At 36.5% G+C, this 19,689-nt stretch overlaps 1 protein-coding gene across 1 annotated transcript in view; it reads right to left on the reverse strand.

Moving 5' to 3' along the window:
* Positions 1-19,689, reverse strand: part of PIBF1 (progesterone immunomodulatory binding factor 1) — a 207,167-nt gene that overhangs the window by 46,626 nt on the left and 140,852 nt on the right. Inside the window, exon 14 of the mRNA XM_029936617.1 lies at positions 12,734-12,836. Within this exon, the coding sequence (XP_029792477.1) occupies positions 12,734-12,836 (103 nt within the window). The remainder of the gene's footprint in view (positions 1-12,733; positions 12,837-19,689) is intronic.

Genomic DNA, 19,689 nt, shown 5'->3' on the forward strand with positions numbered 1-19,689 from the left:
AGGAGCACATGTACCCCAATGTTCATAGCAGCAATGTCAACAATAGCCAAAACATGGAAAGAGCCTAAATGTCCATCACCTGATGAGTGGATCAAGAAGATGTGGTATATATACACAATGGAGTACTACATGGCAATGAGAAAGAATGAAATATGGCCATTTGTAGGAAAGTGGATGGACCTTGAGGGTGTCATGCTAAGTGAAATAAGTCAGGCAGAGGACAGATACCATATGTTTGCACTCATAGGTCTAACAGGAAAACAGGAGAAACCTAATGGAGGACCAGGGGGAGGGGAAGAGGGAAAGAGAGTTGGGGAGAGAGAGGGATGCAAAACCTGAGAGACTATTGAATGCTGAAAATGAACTGAGTGTTGAAGGGGAAGGGGGAGGGGGGAAAAGAGGTGGTGGTGATGGAGGAGGGCACTTATGGGGAAGAGCACTGGGTGTTGTATGGAAACCAATTTGACAATAAACTATTTAAAAAAAATTCAAATCTCCAAAAAAATAAAATAAAATAAAATCTTAGGTACCAAGCATTGAATTTTTCATGCCTTTTAGTTATAGAACTATTTGGTAACTGAGTATCCATCTAAGCAAAGTCTTTTTCTATTGTAATTATGAGCTAATAATAGTAGTAATAATAATAATAATAAAATTTATGATTCCCTTCTGATAAAAAAAAATAAATCCTGCATTTCCCTCCCCACGTCAACAGAGGCTTAGAAATATGGAAGGAAAGATTGGCTGTGAAGGTTAAAGACGTTCAGTGGTGTGGCTGGCAGGTGGGTCTCCCCCTTTAGAACACGGAGGTGGAGTAATAGATGCTACAGGCGCCTTCCTGGGGCCTGGGGACACTGGGGTGCCGACCAACACTGGCAGCATCTGTCAGGTGATTCAAAGGACAAAAGCACGTGTTTACTCATGTAGATACTAACTTCTACTATGTCTGTAGAAATCGTATATCCCACTATCACTGGTGTAGAGTAGAACACACTGGCAAGTATTTCAAAGACTCCATCGAGCAGAGACTCCTGTCACATCTTTTTTCCTTGCCTGAGCATGTATTAGACACCTGTCCTGTTTCCTTTTCTCAGTCCTAAAACTTTCAAATGCATGTTATGTTTTTAGAGGCTTCTGAATTTTTCCTATTAGCAAATCTTTTGTCTGATATTCTAGAACATTCTCATAGGCTTTTAAATACTTGTGGGGCGCCTGGGTGACTCAGTGGATTAAGTGTAAGACTTTGGCTCAGGTCATGATCTCGTAGTGTGAGTTCGAGCCCTGCGTCGGGCTCTGTGCTGACAGCTCAGAGCCTGGAGCCTGCTTCAGATTCTGTGTCTCCCTTTCTTTCTGCCCTTCCGCTACTGTTCTCGGTCTCTTTCTCTTTCTCAAAAATAAATAAACATTAAAAAATTTTTAAATACTTGCTCTTGATAATGAACTGGAAGAAAGGAGATGAGGAAGAAAGAGTGGAGAAGGGAATGCTACATGCACATGATAAGTAATTTAAGCTACAAAGAGGGAACGTACATTTAGGGATCTCTTTCATCCATCTAAAATTTCCGTGCCCCTCCATAGTGACTATCATCAACAATAAATGATTTCTTTTGGTTTTTATCACCCCAAATATTTCCATGCATATACATGGATCTATGTTTGGTTACCCATGTATATATGTATGTATTTCCTTGGCAATAAGATTTTGGGTACAAAGAATATTGCTGGAATGTAATTTGTTTATAAATATTATTTACAGATACATTTTAAAAAGCAGACTTTTCCCTCTTATTTTCATCTTTATAAATCTATATAAGTTTGGTAAGTAAGGTAGGTCAATGATCTATCTAATGCATCAATATTTACTTTATACCTGCTATGAGTCAGGTATTGTGTTAATCACGAATTCTATGCCTTAAAAAATTTCATGTGAGTTGGACTAAATTCAAGCAATACAAAAGTGTATAAGGTAAAAAAAGTAGTCATTCCATACTTCCCTCTTACCAATCTCAGAGGTAAGCACAGTTTGATATTAGAGAGACGAATATGGATGGTCCTGGAGGCTCATTTCGTATTCTCTAGAACAGGCAGATAGAGCTAATGACCTCCAACGGCTCCCACTCCATGGGCACTGGAGCAGCTAGATGTTCCCTCATCTTCTTCTGGTGTGGAGGCCCTCTCTCAGATCACTTTCTGTGGCGCCTCCCTAAGCATGGTCTCTTCTCTTTTCTGTGAGAAGAGACCCTGGGGATAGTTTATGCTCTAAATCTTTGCCTGTAAGTTTACTCCGATAAAACGTTTTAATACTCATATAGCATGACTAGTTGTATCTGTCTGCCCTTGGCATGGAAGTTATATATTATGCCTTTATATTTATATTATATCTTCCTTTATCTCTATGCATAGAAACACAATTCCACATCCTAGACAGACAGACAGACAGACACACACACACACACTCAAAGCCCAAACAGAGAAATATAATACAAATTATCCTGCAATTTTCCTTTTTGGAAAAAATTTATCAATACACATTATGACCATCTTTTAAAGTTAGTACAGAGATTTCTACTTCATTCTACCCATGCATCTTAAAGTTTCTTTCAAATGTAGCAATCTAAAGTTTTGTAACAAATTACCTGGATTTCACTAACCGTCTTCTCCAAAAAGAATTCTAGGTAACTGAACCTAGCTACCTAGCTTTGGTCACTTGAGATTGTGCATATTCAATTTTCTAGATAAAATTTCTAAAATAAGTTAGTTATAACACATACATCTCTAAGTGCTTATTCTAGAAGACAAGGCCTTTGTGAACAAGCTGTGCATGTTAAGGTGCACACGTGCTCTTCTGTTATCAGTGGCTGAGTGTAGTAGGAGTCTGAAAAATATTTACTAAATGACTAGAAAGAGTAGGAGCAAGCACCAAGATTTATGAAAGCTGAGGCAGATGGTAATATGGCATGCTTTATGATTTAGCCTAGATTTTCCTCCCTGCACCAACACTCTTTTTCCCCCCTTTTTTCTTTTTTAAAAATTGAGATATATTGACATACAGTATTATATTAGTTTTAGGTGTACAATGTAATGATTTGACACTTGCATACACTGTGAAATGATCATTATAATAAGTCTAGTCACCATCTGTTACCATAAAAAGCTACAAAAGTTAAAAAATTTTTTGGGGGGGGGATGGGGGATGAGGATTTTCAAGAATCACTGTCTTGGCAATCTTCAAATATGCATGACAAGACCCCTGACTCTAGTTACCATGTCGCATACCACATTGCCATGACCATTCATTTTGTAACTAGAAGTCTGTATCTCTGGACCCCCTACACCCATTACCCACCCCCAATCTCCTTCCCCTTGCCCTCGACAACCAACATTCTTTTCCATATCCAAGAGTTTTGTTTGTTCATTTATTTTGATTTTTAGATTCCACACATAAGTGAGATCATATGGTATCTGTCCTCTGTCTGACTTATTCACTTAGCATAATACCCTCTAGTTCCAACCATGTTGTGGCAAATGGCAAGATTTCATTCTTGTTTATGGAAGAACAATATTCTGTTGTATATATACCACATCTTCTTTATCCATTCATCCATGATCAATGCTTAGGTTGTCTCTGTATAGTGGCTACTATAAGTACTGCTACAGTGAATATTGTACCTCTTTTTGAATTAGTGTTTTCATGAATTCAGAATACTCTGAAGAAATACCCAGACACAGAATTGCTGGATCATATGGTAGTTCTATTTTTAATACTCTGAAGAACCTCCATACTGTTTTCCACAGTGGCTGTACCAATTTGCATTCCTACCGACAGTGAATGAGGGTTTCCTTCTTTCCACACCCTGCCAACACTTGTTATTTCTTGTCTTTTTGATTCTAGCCATTCTGACAGGTGTGAGGTGACTATCTCATTGTGGTTTTGATTTGCATTTCCCTGATGATTTGCGATGTTGAGCATCTTTTCATGTGCCTGTAGGCTAGCTGTACGTTTTCTCTGGGAAAATGTCTATTCAGATCCTCTGCTCATTTCTTTTTAAAAATTTATTTATTTTTTAGGGGGGGAAAGCCAGCAAAGGGGGGAGAGGGAGACAGAGGATCTGAAGCAGGCTCTGTGCTGTGAGCACAGAGCCCAATGTGGGGCTTGCAGTCATGAACTGTAAGATCACGATCTGAGTTGAAATCAAGAGTTGGCTGCTTAACCATTCCTGGGCCACCCAGGGTCACTAATTTTTTTTTTCCTCCGCCCATTTTAAAATTGGATTTTGTTTGGTGTTGAGTTGTAGGAATTTTTTATATATTTTAGATTTCAACCTCTTATTAGATATATGGTTTCCAAATATCTTCTCTCATTCAGTAGGGTGCCTTTCCATTTTGTTGATGGTTTTCTTCTCTGTGCAGAAGTTTTTTTGTTTGATGTAGTCCCATGTGTTTATTTTTGTTTTTGGAGTCGGATCCAGAAAAACATCTCCATGACTGATATCAAGGGGATTACTGCCTATGAACACTCCATTCTTACTTAACCCACTTGGTGGTTTCTTGAAAATTAGGTGATACACACGTATACAAAAAATATAGCCAATAATTTTTTCTCTTTTACACTGAACCAACTAATGGAACAACAGTCTGAGGACAATGTACATCAGTGAAGAACTGTGAACCCTGAGATACGGGAAGCAAGCAGGTGAGCCCAGCCTCACAGTTGCCCTAGTTCACTCTATAGAAGGAGTTTCCAGGCAGTAGTTCAGGAAGGGAGAATCAAAGCAGAACCTGACACACTCCCTAAGTTAAGGATCTGCTGCAAGATGTAGAAACAAAGCTGGCTACAGTTTTTATGACAGAGTACTGCAGAAAAGAGAGCTGTACAAAGACAGACCTCTGAACATTTACAGACATTCACCCTTGAGTATGCACCTGTGCACTGAATGTGGATCAAGAAATTACCAGACACTGGTAGACATATTGAACCACTGAAAAGATTAGAAGGACAATTTCTGAGGACCACATGGGCCAGGAATTTACCTATTCCTACCAGCCAAAGTAGAAAATTTATTAACTCATAGGACATGGGGTAGAAGATTTTGGTCTCAGTAATGGAGGGAAAATGTACCCTTAGAGTGAACTCTGCTTACAAAAGCTTAAAAGCAAGACTTAAAAGGACTAAATCTTTCCCAAGAAACTTAACCATGTCAGAGAACAAAGCTAACACAAACTTACAGGAATCCAAAAGTATTTAAGTAAGGTAAAATTTACATTTGTCACCCATCAGATCACATTTGCATGCATCGGTAAGCATGCAAAAACACAGGATAAAATGACTCATAATGAGACAGATCAATGTAATTGAAACTAATCAAGAAGTGACAGGCACCATAATAGAGTTAGTAGAAAATAGTAACAAAATAGTGATTGAACCTGTATTTCCTATTCTGAAGAAAAAAAAGTTTGAAAAGGTTAAGTAGACCTCAAAGATACAAAAGAGAACTAAAAGTGAAAACTGTACTATCTGAGAGGTAAAATACCAGATTAGATTAACAGCAGATTTTTACACTGAAGAAAAGATTAGCAGACTTGAAGACATACTAAGAGAAATTATGCAAAAGGAAAGGCAGAAAAAGACTAAAAACAATGAAGAGAAGATCTTCTGTTCTGTTGTAGCACAATTTCAAGCAGTATAATACACGTCTAATGGAGTCTCCAAAGGAAAGAGAAAATAAGGTAGAAAAATATATGAAGACATATGGCTGAAACATCTCCAAATCTGATGATCCCATAAACATAAGACGTTTGATAAAATCCAAGCAGAGGAAACATGAAGAAAATCGTAACAACCAAATCATAAATTGCTTAAAGCTAGTGAAAAAAGAAAATCTCAAAAACATCTAGAGAAATTAGACACATTACCTAGAGAGACACAAAGATAAAGACAGGATATTTCTTGGCAGAAACAATGCAAACCAGAAGAGAGTGGAGCAACATCTTTCAAGTGCTGAAAAAAGAGAGAGAGGGAAAAAGGATCATTCTTGACTTCTCAATCCTGGAGAAATTGTCCTTGTAAAACAAAAGTGAACTCAGAAATTTCACTCCTAGTGTTTACTTCACAGATTTAAAAAAGGTAGACAAACACAATGCTTATACTTGGATATTTATAGTAATACTATTCACAATAATCAAAAGGTGCAAATAACCCAAATGTTCATCAATGGATGAAAAGATAAACAACATATGATGCATCTGTACAATGGGATATTATTTAGTCACAAAAAGAATTAAGTCCTGATGGATGGTGCAACATGAATGAATCTTGAAAACATTATGCTAAATGAAAGCAGTCAGATAAAATAGGCCACATACTGCATGATTCCATTTATAGAAGGGTATACAACAGGCAAATCCATAGACAGAAAGCACAGAGCAGAGTGGTGGCCAGGGTTGGGGAGGAGGGGAGAGTAGGGAGTTACTGTTTAATGGGTACAGAGTTTCCATCTGGGTAATGAAATGTTCTGTAACTAGATGGCCGTGATAGTGCAATGCTGTAAACACACCAAAAACCACTGAATTGTACGATTTGTGAATTTTCTGTTATGTGAATTTTACTGTCATACAAGAGAGAATCCCTAAATGAATACTTCCAGTTTTTTGGCCTTAGTAAGCATAACTGTTTATATATTAACCTTAAATTCTGTTAAGAATAGTAAGACATATAAAAACAAGAAACAAACAACAAAAAGAGATGAAATAACTTTTTGCAACATACAGAAGCAGAAAGACTTGATCAACAGCAGACCTGGTCTATAGGTACCGTTAAAAGAAGTACATCAACCAGAAGCAATGTAATACTAGATGGAAATTTGGATCTACACAAAGGAATAAAGAACACCAGGCATGTTAACTATTTGGTTAAATCTAGTATCTTTCCCTCATATTATAGCTCTTCAAAAAAAACTGTCAATTGCTTAAAGAAAAATAATAGCAATGTTGTATGTAATTTCTATATGTATGAATAAAATATATAACAACAGGAGCACAAAAGCTGGGAGGGAACAAATGGAAGTATATATACTATTTTAAGATTTTAAAATTATACATGAAGTGGTAAAACATCACATGAAATGAGATGATGTTAAAGATATATACTATAAAGAAACTACTATAATAACAGAGTACAAGTCAATAAGCCTATAATGAGATAACATAAAATGATAAAAAATATTCAGCTACTTCAAAAGAAGGCAGAAAAAAAATAAAAAGGGAAGAAACAACAGATGGGACAAATAAAAAACAAATAGCAAGATGACAGACTTATCAAGAGACACATCAAATGTAAATGTTCTAAGAACTCCAATTAAAGTCCTATTTTATTAGAATGGATTTAAGATTTTTTTTTAATGTTTTATTTATTTTTGATACAGAGAGAGACAGAGCATGAGAAGGGGAGGGGCAGAGAGAGAAGGAGACACAGAACCGGAAGCAGGCTCCAGGCTCTGAGCTGGCTGTCAGCACAGAGCCCGACGTGGGGCTCGAACCCACGAGTGTGAGATCTGACCTGAGCCAAAGTCAGAGGCCTAACCGACTGAGCCACCCAGGCACCCCTAGAATGGATTTAAAAAGTAAGATCCAACTACATATGATGTCTATAAGACAATTATAAACACATAAGGAAGTTAAAAGTAGAAGGATGGAAAAACAACACAATATTAAGAGGAGTCAAGGGGTGCCTGGTCTCACGGTTCATGAGTTCAAGCCCTGCATCAGGGTCTGTGCTGAAGCGGGAAGCCTGCTTGGGCTTCTCTCGCTCTCCTTTTCTCTGCCCCTCCCTTGCTTGTTCTCTCCTTCTCTCTCTCAAAAATAAATAAATAAACAAACTTAGTTAAAAGACTAGGCTTAAGTTTTTTTAATGCTTTATTTTATTTTACTTTTTGAGAGAGAGAGAGAGAAAGACAGCGTGAGCAGGGGAGGGTAAGAAAAAGAGGGAAACACAGAATCTGAAGACGGGTTCTGGGCTCTGAGCTGTCAGCACAAAGCCCGATGCAGGGCTCGAACCCATGAACCGTGAGATCATGACCTGAGCCGAAGTCAGATGCTTAACCGACTGAGCCACCCAGGCATCCTCAAAAGACTAGTCTTTACACTAAGGAATAAAAAATAACACTATTAAGAGAAATCAGAGATCTAAATAAATGGCAGGATATGGCAGGTTAATGGGGATAGAATTTTAATATTACTAAGATGTCAATTTCCCCCCCTTGATCTATTGATTCAATGTAATCCCAATCAAAATTAAAGCCAGCCTTTTCTTTTTGTAGAAATTATACAGAATTGATATAGAAGTGCAAAGGACACAGAATAGCCAAAAATCTCTGAAAATGAACAGAGTTAGAAGACCAATACTACCTAATTTTAAGATACTATAAAGCTTCAGTAATCAAGAGAATGTAGTATGGGCATAAAGCCATGCAAATTAGATAACTGGAAACAGAGAGTCCAGAAACAGATTCACACATTTATGACTGATTTTCAACAAGGTCTTTTCAACAAACGATATGAGAACAATTTGATTTCAATGTGCCAATAAATGAATTTCAAACTATACCTTGCAAATGATACAAAAATGACCTAAAAATGGAGTACAGACTTAAAGCTATGAAACACCATGACAAAAACCCTGTGACCTTGGCTTAGGCCAAGATATTTTAGACACAACACTAAAAACAAAATCCATAAAAGCACGAACTGATAAACTGGACTTGATAAAAGTTGCTCTTTAAACATGTTAAGAGATGGAAAAACAATCCACATGATGGGAGAAAATATTTGCAAATCATGTATGTAAGGGAATTGTATCTAAAATCAATAAATAATACTCAAAACGCAATAATAAGAAAACAATGTGATACAATGGGCAAAATTTTGAAGACACTTTTCCCAATAAGAGCAGAGGGCAAAGAAACATATGAAAAGATGCTCTAATATCATTAGTCATTTGGGAAATGCAAATTAAAACCATGAGAAATCATTACACACCCATGAGAATGGCTAAAATGAAAAATACTGACTATATCAATCTTTGCAAGGATATAGAATAAGAATTTTCATATGCATCTGGTGGAAATGTAAAACGCTACAAACATTTGAAAAACAGTTTGGCAGTTTCTTAAAACACTGAGTAGACCCCTAACCATATGATCCACCTAGTCCCCTCCCAGGCATTTACCCAAAAGAAACAAAAGCATACGTTCATAAAAGACTGCACATGGATATTCATATCAGCTTTATTTGTAATAGGCACAAACTGCAAACTACCTAAATGTCCATCAACAGGTGAATGAGTACACAACTGTGGTATACCCATAAATGGAATGTTCCTCAGCAATGAAAAGAGCTACGGATGAATCTTGAAACAAATAGGCACAATGAAAGGAGTCAGATTAAAAAAAAAGTGTGTGTGTGTGTGTGTGTGTATAACATATATACATATTTTATGATTCTATTTTTATAAAATACAAAAACTATGGCCTATCTATGGTGACAGAATGCAACTCAGTGGTTGTCTGAGGACGGTGATGGGGACAGGGAAGACTGGGAAAGATTCCCAAGGGGCACAAGGAGACATCTGGGGGTGATGTATGTGTTTATTATCTTCATTCTGGTGATGATTTAATAGGTATACATGTGTCAAAAGTTGTATTGTATGCTTTAAATTATGTGCAGTTTGGTGTTTGTCAGTTATACTTTAATAAAGCCACTATAAAGGAATATTTGTTTTCATTTTGAGTATTTTTTAGCATTCTCATTTTGGCTACTCATTTATGTTTACTCTCAGACATATTCTTAATAACATATTTAACTTACTGGTAATTCTAGCTTTAGTTATTTGCTTTATCTGTGTATTATTCTCAAAATTCCAAGCTAGCTTTAATATTTAAACTGTTTAAAAGAATACAGATCTTGAGAGTTTCCTTCTTTACTTTTTCACCATGTATCATGAATAGTCATGAGAGTTGTTTTAGAAGTATTCTATTACTATCATCTTTCATTAGTTTATATATTTTCAATTTAAGCAATATAATTTTTGTGAGGCAAAAAAGTTAAATCCATGGAATATTTCAAATTATAATACTTTATTTTTAATCTTAAGAGAAAAGTGATATACTATGATAGCCAAGGTTACCCTAATGTCTTATGAAAAATTCAAAAACATACACAAAAGTACAGACTTGAATAAACCCACATATAACTTTCATCCAGCTTCAAAGATGATCGATATTTTGAAATTCTTCTTTGATCTAGGAGCCCACTTTTTATGGGGCAGTTAAAAGCAAATTCTAGGTATCACATCATTTCCTATTATACATATTTCAGTATTTAAATCTTTTTCTCAATATAAGCCAACAGCTTACTTTAAAATTATTTCATGAGGGCACCCGGGTGGCTCAGTTGGTTAAGCGTCCAACTCTTGATTTGGGCTCTGGTCATGATCTCACAGTTTGTGAGACTGAGCCCCATATCAGGCTCTGTGCTCAGAGCACAGAGCCTTCTTGGGATTCTCTCTGTCTCCCTCTCTCTCTGCCCCTCCTCCTCTCTTTCTCAAAATAAATTAGTAAACTTTTTAAAGAAAATTTAAGTTTTTTTAATGTTTTATTTAGTTTTGATATGCAGAGACACAGAGCATGAGAGGGGGAATGGCAGAGAGAGAGGGAGACACAGCATTGGAAGCAGGTTCCAGGCTCTGAGCTGCCAGCACAGAGCCTGACGTAGGGCTTGATCCCCCGAATTTAAGATCATGACCTGAGCCAAAGTCGGAGGTTTAACCAACTGAGCCACCCAGGTGCTCCTTAGAAATATTTTTGATAGGTTATTCTGAAATTAAAACAGACATGAGTGATCTACAATGTATTAGCAAACAGAGGTTTTGTTACCCTCTTATTTGTTTTGGTAATCATTTATTTATCCTTCCATGGTGTGGTGAAGGTGGCTTGCAGTAGTTTCTGAGAGCTGACTGGTAAATTTTTAGGAATTTTGTGAGCTGGATGCTATATGCAACCATTATTAAAAACTATTTAAATTCACAATAAAATCAATTTTGTTATTTTTAAAATCAAGACATGTTTTTCTTAAATGTTTGTTTATTTTTGAGAAAGACAGAGAGTGTGAGCAGGGGAGAGGCAGACAGAGGGGGACAGAGGATCCAAAGCAGGCTCCATGCTGACAGCAACGAGCCTGATGCGGGGCTTGAACTCATGAACCATGAGATCACAACCTGACTTGAAGTCTGACGCTCAACCAACTGAGCCATACAGGTGCTCCAATAAAATCAACTTTATTAAAAGAAGAGAATAAATATTTAAAGTCACGGATTTTTAATTATTTCACTATCATCTATGCTCTTGAGTTTATCCAGGTCTGTTGTACCTTTATGGGGGGGACATTATGTAACAGTGTGCTACTGAGTGTCTTTATTCTGTGTGCAGTGACGGGGCGTTGGCAGCTCAAAGTTAGTCGTGGTGGGAATATTTATCCCACAGACACAGATCAGGGCTGTCCCTCTCGCCCCTGCCGGCAGAGCTGGCTGTGAACACCCGTCAGCACAACGCTGCTTCTGTCCCGAGGGTAACTCTGTCAGGCCCCATAGGAATAGGAAATATTTCTTGGTCTTTTGGAATCTGAGCACAAAAATCCTCCGAATGTCACAGTATTGAAGAAAGTACTTTAAGAGAGGGTACTATAAAGGTACATACGAACAGGTCTTTCAGAAAACAAGGAATATGTGATAAGTATGGATAGTCTTTAATATACGCCTTTAAAAATCTCTTTGTTATAAGATCAAAGTCTTAAATCATCAACATAAAAAAGCTTGTTATGCTGAAACTCAGGAAGTTAAAAGGACTACTGATGAGGTGTCATCTTTGGTTATAATTGTTTTATTACTTGAATTTCAGAAGTAGAGAAAAATGTAATTAATGTTAAATAAAAGGATTAAAAATACCATGCAAACATACATGTTTTTTAGATGACATAAGGCTAAGAAAAATAAGAAATATGAATCTGATTATTAAAGGATACTCTGCAATCATGTATGTGATATCATGTATCAAAGAATTTGAGAGCTTAAGAGTATACCAAGTTAGGTGTGTGTTTAATAGATAAGTAATTTTTCATCAGAGAAGTAAAAAAGCAAATCTATTTAAAAGCTGAGATTTTAAACAGATGGTTACCAGAGGGGAAGTGGGTGGGGGGTGAGGGAGACGGGGGGGAATAGGCGATGGGGATGAAGAGTATACTTATTTTGATGAACACTGAGTAATCTATGGAACTGGTGAATCACCACACCGTACACTTGCAACTATGATAACAGTATATGGTAACCACACTGGAATTAAAATGTTTTAAAAATTGAGGTTTTTATTTAAAAACTCAAAATGCTACCTAAAATCACCAAACTTGTTTTGCCAGTTGATACTCTCAGAAATCAAAGCTTCGCCTGTCTAGTCTGCATTTATATTTAGTCTGGGCATTTAATCTCTTTTTTGATCTTCATTTTGCCAAACACTGTAAGTTGTTTTATAAGGCTTTAACATTAAGTTACTTTTCTACATTATAAAATCATTCTGTACTAGCAAACAGCTTATTTTACAACTGCTCAGAAAACAGACAAAGGAGTAACAAAGAATTAAAACGAACATGGTGATTCTGTATATATGTTTCTTTTGTTTAAGTTATTTACCTCTTGTGAAAGCTGCGTTACTTGGTCCTTTTGATGTTCCAGGTCTTTTAAAACCAACGAGTGTTGTTTCTCTAACTGAAGCACTCTTCTTGCCAAGTGGACACTAACCGAATGAAATAAGAAAATTAATACTTTAAAAAGAAGAATGTTATCTAAAATATTAAAAATGTGTTTGTGTGCTTAAGAATTGACTCACTGTTTCCTAGTAGTCCTTAAATATTTACAGAAAAAATATGGAGTCGAATATGATCAGGTGTCAACAGTGGAAGTCCAATATCCCCACAGCTCAGAATTTTGAAAGTAACATTAAAATCTCCATAATAATGTAACTGTTATATATTGATTACTGCAGTAATGGTTTCTAGCCCTTGCTATAAAAGTAGAGAGTTACATTATACTTGCTTGAAAAGACCACAGATAGCAATTTACAGCTTTCTCCGTTTTTATAAAAATTTCCCGTTTACAAACAAATCAGGCAATTAGTTGAAACAATAATAAGCCTGCACTCTGAAAAGCTTCAGTGTTTACCTCAGACAACATAATGCACTTTATAACACAAAAAACAACTGAGTAGATTTTCAATTGGAAGTGGAGATAAAAGAGATGAAAAGATCACACTTTGACTCTCTCATGATGGTCACAACTTGTTGCACAGAGTGTAGCCGTTAGTATTCAACATCACATTTTTAAGACAATAAATTGTCTTAAAATTCCACTTTTAAGAATAAAAAAAAAGGTTCAGCTCTAACATCATTCCTCCTAATTACTAGGGAAAAAAAAAGTGGTAGAACTGTTTAAAGAGCTAATAATACTGGTGAGAAGACATGCTGCTCCAAAGACCCTGCGAGTCTAAAACATTAAAAAATTAATAGTTATCCTATTTTCATATTCTATATGAATAAATCTTCTACTGAATTGCAAAAGCTGTGAAATCTGAGAGAACAAGATATTACATAGTGACATAGCATAAAATATTTTCTTTTTAAAGAAAATTATTTTATCTATGGAATAGAAATGATTCTATTACATTTTTAATATTTCATAATCTGGAATAAAGAAATGCAGACAAAACTCTGAAAATAATGCTAAACATCATCCTAGACAACATCTCTAAGAACTTGCTATCCCGAATGAAAAAGATGAGTTCTGAATAAGGTTTATACAGGGATTTGGGCAGCTTTTTAAGATATGCATGCTCTTACCTAAGTTTCTATTTTTCCAACTGGCATAAGATTTTGCCTTAATCAGCTAAAGTTAGAGACAGAAAATACATAGTCCTTATTTTTTGGCAAAAAAAGTTTTTTTTAACATTTATTTATTTAGTTAAAAAAATTTTTTTAATGTTTATTTACTTTTGAGAGAGTGAGAGACAGAGTGCATGTGGGAGAGGGGCAGAGAGAGGGAGACAGAATCCGAAGCAGGCTCCAGGCTCTGAGCTGCCAGCACAGGGCCCAATGCAGGGCTCAAACCCACGCACCAGGAGATCATGACCTGAGTTGAAGTTGAACGCTCAGCCAACTGAGCCCCCAGGCCCCCCAGCATTTATGTATTTTTGAGAGAAAGAGAGACACAGAGTGTGAGCAGGGGAGGGGCAGAGAGAGGGAGACAGAATCTGAAGCAGGCTCCAGACTCTGAGCTGCCAGCACAGAGCCCAATGCGGGACTCAAACCCACGAACTGTGAGATCATGACCTGAGCTGAAGTCAGCCGTTCAACTGACTGAGCCACCCAGGTGCCCCAAACAATCTTTTTAAACATAAAATACAGCTTTACTGACATATAATTCTATTGCTATGAAATTTACATACCATAAAGTCCATCCGTTTAAAGTGTTCAATTAAATGGTTTTTAGTATGTTTAGAGTTATGCAACTAACACTATCTCCTAATTTTAGAATATTTTGATTACAAAAGAAGTCTTTCTCTGTTAGTGTCGCCCCCCCCCCCCCCATCCTCCTGCCAGCCCTAGGTAACCTCTAATCTACTTTCTTTCTTTATGGATTTCGTAGGTGTTTACAGTTCATGGCTACTCCATTTTCTATCTCCCAATATAAAATATGCCAAGTGCTCTCGAATTTGACCCTAAAATAAGATCTCTACAAATAAAATGAGTCTTAATGCTAATTTTATGTTATGTTGACAGTTTTATACAAAACCATCAGTATTTTATATCAGGAACTCTTTTTTATTAAGTTAATATAAAATCCTTGGAGTCATCTTCATTCATATTTTTTTCTTTCTCATCCTTCATAAATGTTAAAAATAATATATTCTACTTTCCACAGGAAGATGAGGGTGTTTTTGTACATAGTAATTTCTCAGTAAATGTATGCTGAAGGTACAGATCATATTTGTGCAATGCTCAGTATAGAACAATAACACAATCAAATGCTATTACACAGAAAACACTTGCCGATGACATGAAATGGAAGAAAAAAGGATGCAAGAAAATAATCAGATGCAAAGGTCACCCATTACCAACATTTTGAAGAAAATAATGACTTGAAGACATCAAGTTTAATAACAGCAAGTAGCTCATTTCGTTTGGGTGCTTTTTGTTTTGTCTGGGAATTGAATAATGCTCTTATGTAGATATGGTGTGATACCACTTATCAATGCAAAATATCACATGATATAAGACAATGAATTCAAGAAATTCTTGGTATGCTGGTGCTTAAGCTCTAATACCACGGCTACCTCTTTCTACTAAAAATTTCCTTGATTTTGGCTGGGGATTCTGAATGAGGAAAATCAACTCTAAATAGAAGGTAGTTACCTTATGAGGCCTTGAAATGCTTATAATGAGCTCTACAGTGTTCTGATCACTAGCATGCAGAACTATTTTATTGAGGGGTGCCTGGGTGGCTCAGTGGGCTAAGCAGCTAACTCTTGATTTGGGCTCAGGTCTTGATCTCGTGGTTTGTGGGATGGAGCCCTACACTGGGTTCTGCACTGAGTGTGCAGCCTGCTTGGGATTCTTCCCCTCCCCACCCCCCCGCCCTGCTCAGCTCACGCTCTCTTCCTCTCTCTGTTTTTCTCTGACCTCCCCAGCTTAAGCTCTCTCTCTCTGTCTCTCTCAAATAAATAAATATTTAAAACAAAAGAACTATTTTGTTGAGAAAAACTTTCTAAGAACTGATGCTGACCGGAATGACTGACTTTTACTATGCATGTTGGTATAACTTATGATATGAAATGGTTATGATGTAGAAGACATTGGGGTACAATTGGTCTCCAAATGATGCACTAATCACATTTAAAGCATTACTTCTAAGTCACTGTAAAGACAGCAGAACACATCTCATCACAGACATTTCAGAACATTTAGCCCATGGATTATAGATGTTACAGAACAGAACAAAACAAAACAGGAATAAAAAACATTGTGAAATTTAGGATATGCAGGAAAAATAAGAAATTTTTCATCATTATCATATTTGTAGTTAAACAAAAATGATTAAAAAATTAGAATTTTCTTGATCATAAGTATCAATGACTGTAGAAGAGCAGGTTGAATTAGAAGAACTGCATTTATTAATTCACTCACTAAGATATTCACGAACATTTTTTTTAAAACAAAATTAATTAAAAGCCTATAATCTATATAGGTACCAGGAATACACCGTTTCTGCCCGGAGAATCGAATAGTCTGCTGGGGAAGATGGGCAGATAAATTACCACAGTGTGCTAAATGGTAAGAGAGGGCACACTGAGGAATGAAATCTAATAGTAATCTGGTGAGGAAGCAGAGAGCATTTTGGGTAGAGAGAGAAGCATAGGTAAAGGACAGTCCGCAGAGAGGTAAATGTGACTGATAAAACGTATAGTACATGGTGAGGGCTGAAGCTAGAGAGACACAGGCAGGGATATATGAAAGACGTGAAAGGACAAGCTGAGTGTGGGTCTTATCCTTACGTCGGTTACGCGTAACATGATCAGACCTGCACCTGAGAGTTCTCTACCAATACTGTGGAGAAGGAAGAAGACTTGAGCCAATCAATTATAAAGTTAAGATCACCATCTAGACTGGTGGTCTCCAAAAGCAATCAGGTACAGAACAATCCACTAAAGTATGGAAAATTTTATTTATATTTATTTTACTATTAAGTATCTTTAAGGTTTTTTTTAGGAATAAATTATCTTTTTTTTAAATAGTTTATTGTCAAATTGGTTTCCATATAACACCCAGTGCTCTTTCCCTTAAGTGCCCTCCACCATCACCACCACCTCTCTTCCCCCCTCTCTCCCTTCAAACCTTGGGTTCGTTTTTAGTATTCAGTAGTCTCTCAGGTTTTGCGTCCCTCTCTCTCCCCAACTCCCTTTCCCCCTTCTCCTCCCCCTGGTCCTCCGTTAGGTTTCTCCTGTTAGACCTGTAAGTGTCTTTAAGTTTTAATTTTCTATAGAGGTTTTATATTTTAATACACATTATTCATAAGATGGTACATGTATATAATGGAGAAATAAATACAAGTAAATATATTGGTGGGTGAATATTCAATATTTTTCCCCCAATAGGGAGTCACATCAAAACATCTGGAGACCACTGGTCTAGGCCAGTTTTGTCTAATAGAAACATAATGCACGCCCACATGTAATTAAAATAATTTCAGTAGCCACATTTAAAATAAAAAAATTAACTTAAAGTGGATAAAAAGAAGACCTAAATGTAAAAACTAAAATATAAACTCTTAGAAAAAATACAGGAGTAAATCTTCCTGATCTTAGACTTGACACAGGATTCTCAGATATGGCACCAAAAACACAAGTAACAAAAGAAAAATTAGATAAACTGGGCTGCATCATAATTAAAAAGTTTTGTGCTTCAAAAGACACCATCAAGAAAATGAAAAGACAACCCAGGAAATGGGAGAGAACATTCCAAAATACCTATCTCATAAGGGACTTGTATCTAGAAACTATAAAGAACTCTTATAACTCAACAATAAAAAGACAATCCAATTATAGCAGTCACAACCGTGCTCTGTGCTGTTGAAAATTCTAAATAATTACAGAAATTTATCTTTGCATGCTTTGTACTGCCATTTCCTTAGAAAACATAATGACTAAGTCAAAACACATGGGCATTATGGTTTTTCAGACATTCCTCTTGAAAGACTGGTATAAATTTAAATTCTCATGAACTAGAATGAAAGTTCTTCAAGGACTAGAGTTTTTATTTATTTTGTTCTCTAACATATTCAAAATACCTTGAATAATATTCGGCACTAAGGAGGTAGGTGTTCAGTAAGCTGCTGAATGGCTGAACTTTATAAGACCTCCTATTTCTTCATGCCTTAGCACGCAGCTCAGGTCATGATCCTGTGGTATGTGGGATGAGCCCCATGTTGGGCTCTGTACAGCGCGGAGCCTGGAGCCTGCTTCAGATTCTGTGACTCTCTCTCTCTCTCTCTCTCTCTCTCCCCCCTTTACTAGGGCTCTTTCTCTCTCTCTCTCTCAAAGTTAAATAAACATTAAAAAAAATATATCAAGGCCTCCTGTAATCTCCACTGAACCAACCTTATTTTCCATTAATGACATTTCTATCCACTTACGTTCCCATAAACATGTTTTACATATTCCTTCCACTATACCTCTGTTGGTTCCCCATCTGAAGAAGACAAGTCATTTCCCTGCTTGACAGACCCAACTTTCTCTTAAAGTCTCTTTGCAAGTTCTACTTCCTTCATTTCTGACCATGCTAGTTGTCACTGATCTCTAGTCTTTTGACTGATATAGTTTAGCGTACAATACTGCACTAAATTATATATTTTTGAATGTTTCTTAATATTCTTTCACATGTATTAACCTTTTCTTTCCTGAAAGATGCAACTCACATGAAGACAAGGGCTTATCCCTTGTGGTGTGTGCTAACCAGAGCAGGCACTTAATAAAGCCTTCTTGATTGATTTTGCTGTAAGTGAATTTTGTTTATCTGAACACACACTGCTAGAAACCATATTCTTAGGTTGCAGAGCCTTAGTATTAAAGTATGACTAATGCTCAGCATCTGAGCACTAAACTAGTAATAAAAACGCATATAACATTAATAAGGGAAGGCAAATATTACAGATGCCAATTCATCTCTTCTATACTTCAACCTCCTACATCTTTAAATGTGGCATATTGTTGTACTGAATGATTTGGTGTAGAAATCTGGGGGTTTAGATGTGGGAAGAAAGTAATTCACTTTAACTGAAATTCAAAGCAAGACAAACGAAGAATTTCTCATCTTTGTAGCTGAGTTTATGTCTCCTTAAGCACAATGCACAAAGAATGAAAACAAGTCCTTCCCAAGTTCTTTATAAAAAGTAACTATGGATACAGCTGGGGGAAATGACTCCTGCTAAAGGTTATTTATTTATTTTGTACAGAATGTACTAAACTCAAGAAAGCATTGCTTTTACAGGCTATCTGTTGAGATACTAAAGTAGGTACAACTTAACAATACTTCTTTGTAATTATATTAACTGCCATGTGATTGTGATTTTCACCTGTACCAAGATTAAGTTCAACACCAACTAAAGTACCAAGATTAAGTTCAACACCAACTAAAAACTAATACTATAAGACTATAGTTTTGTATTTAAATTTAAATGAAATGGGGCTCCTGGGTGGTTCGGTCGGTAGGTGACCGACTTCAGCTCAGGTCATGATCTTGCTGTTTGTGAGTCTAAGCTCTACATTAGGGTCTGCGCTGACAGCTGAGAGCCTGGAGCCTGCTTCAGATTCTGTGTCTCCCTCTCTCTCTGCCCTTCCCTGCTCACACTCTGTCTCTGTTTCTCTAAAAAATAAGTAAACATTTAAAAAAATTTAAAAAAATATTTAATGAAAATTTCACCTGTTATCTGGTACAAGTATTCCCACCAGGGAACACCACCACCAGGGTTTTCTCTCAGCTCCCTCACCATTTCTTGACTCCAAATAAAAGTTATTCTCTTAGATCTGTCAACAGTAGGCG

This window comes from Suricata suricatta, chromosome 4, assembly GCF_006229205.1.
Source record: "Suricata suricatta isolate VVHF042 chromosome 4, meerkat_22Aug2017_6uvM2_HiC, whole genome shotgun sequence".
In the NCBI taxonomy this organism is placed as follows: domain Eukaryota; kingdom Metazoa; phylum Chordata; class Mammalia; order Carnivora; family Herpestidae; genus Suricata; species Suricata suricatta.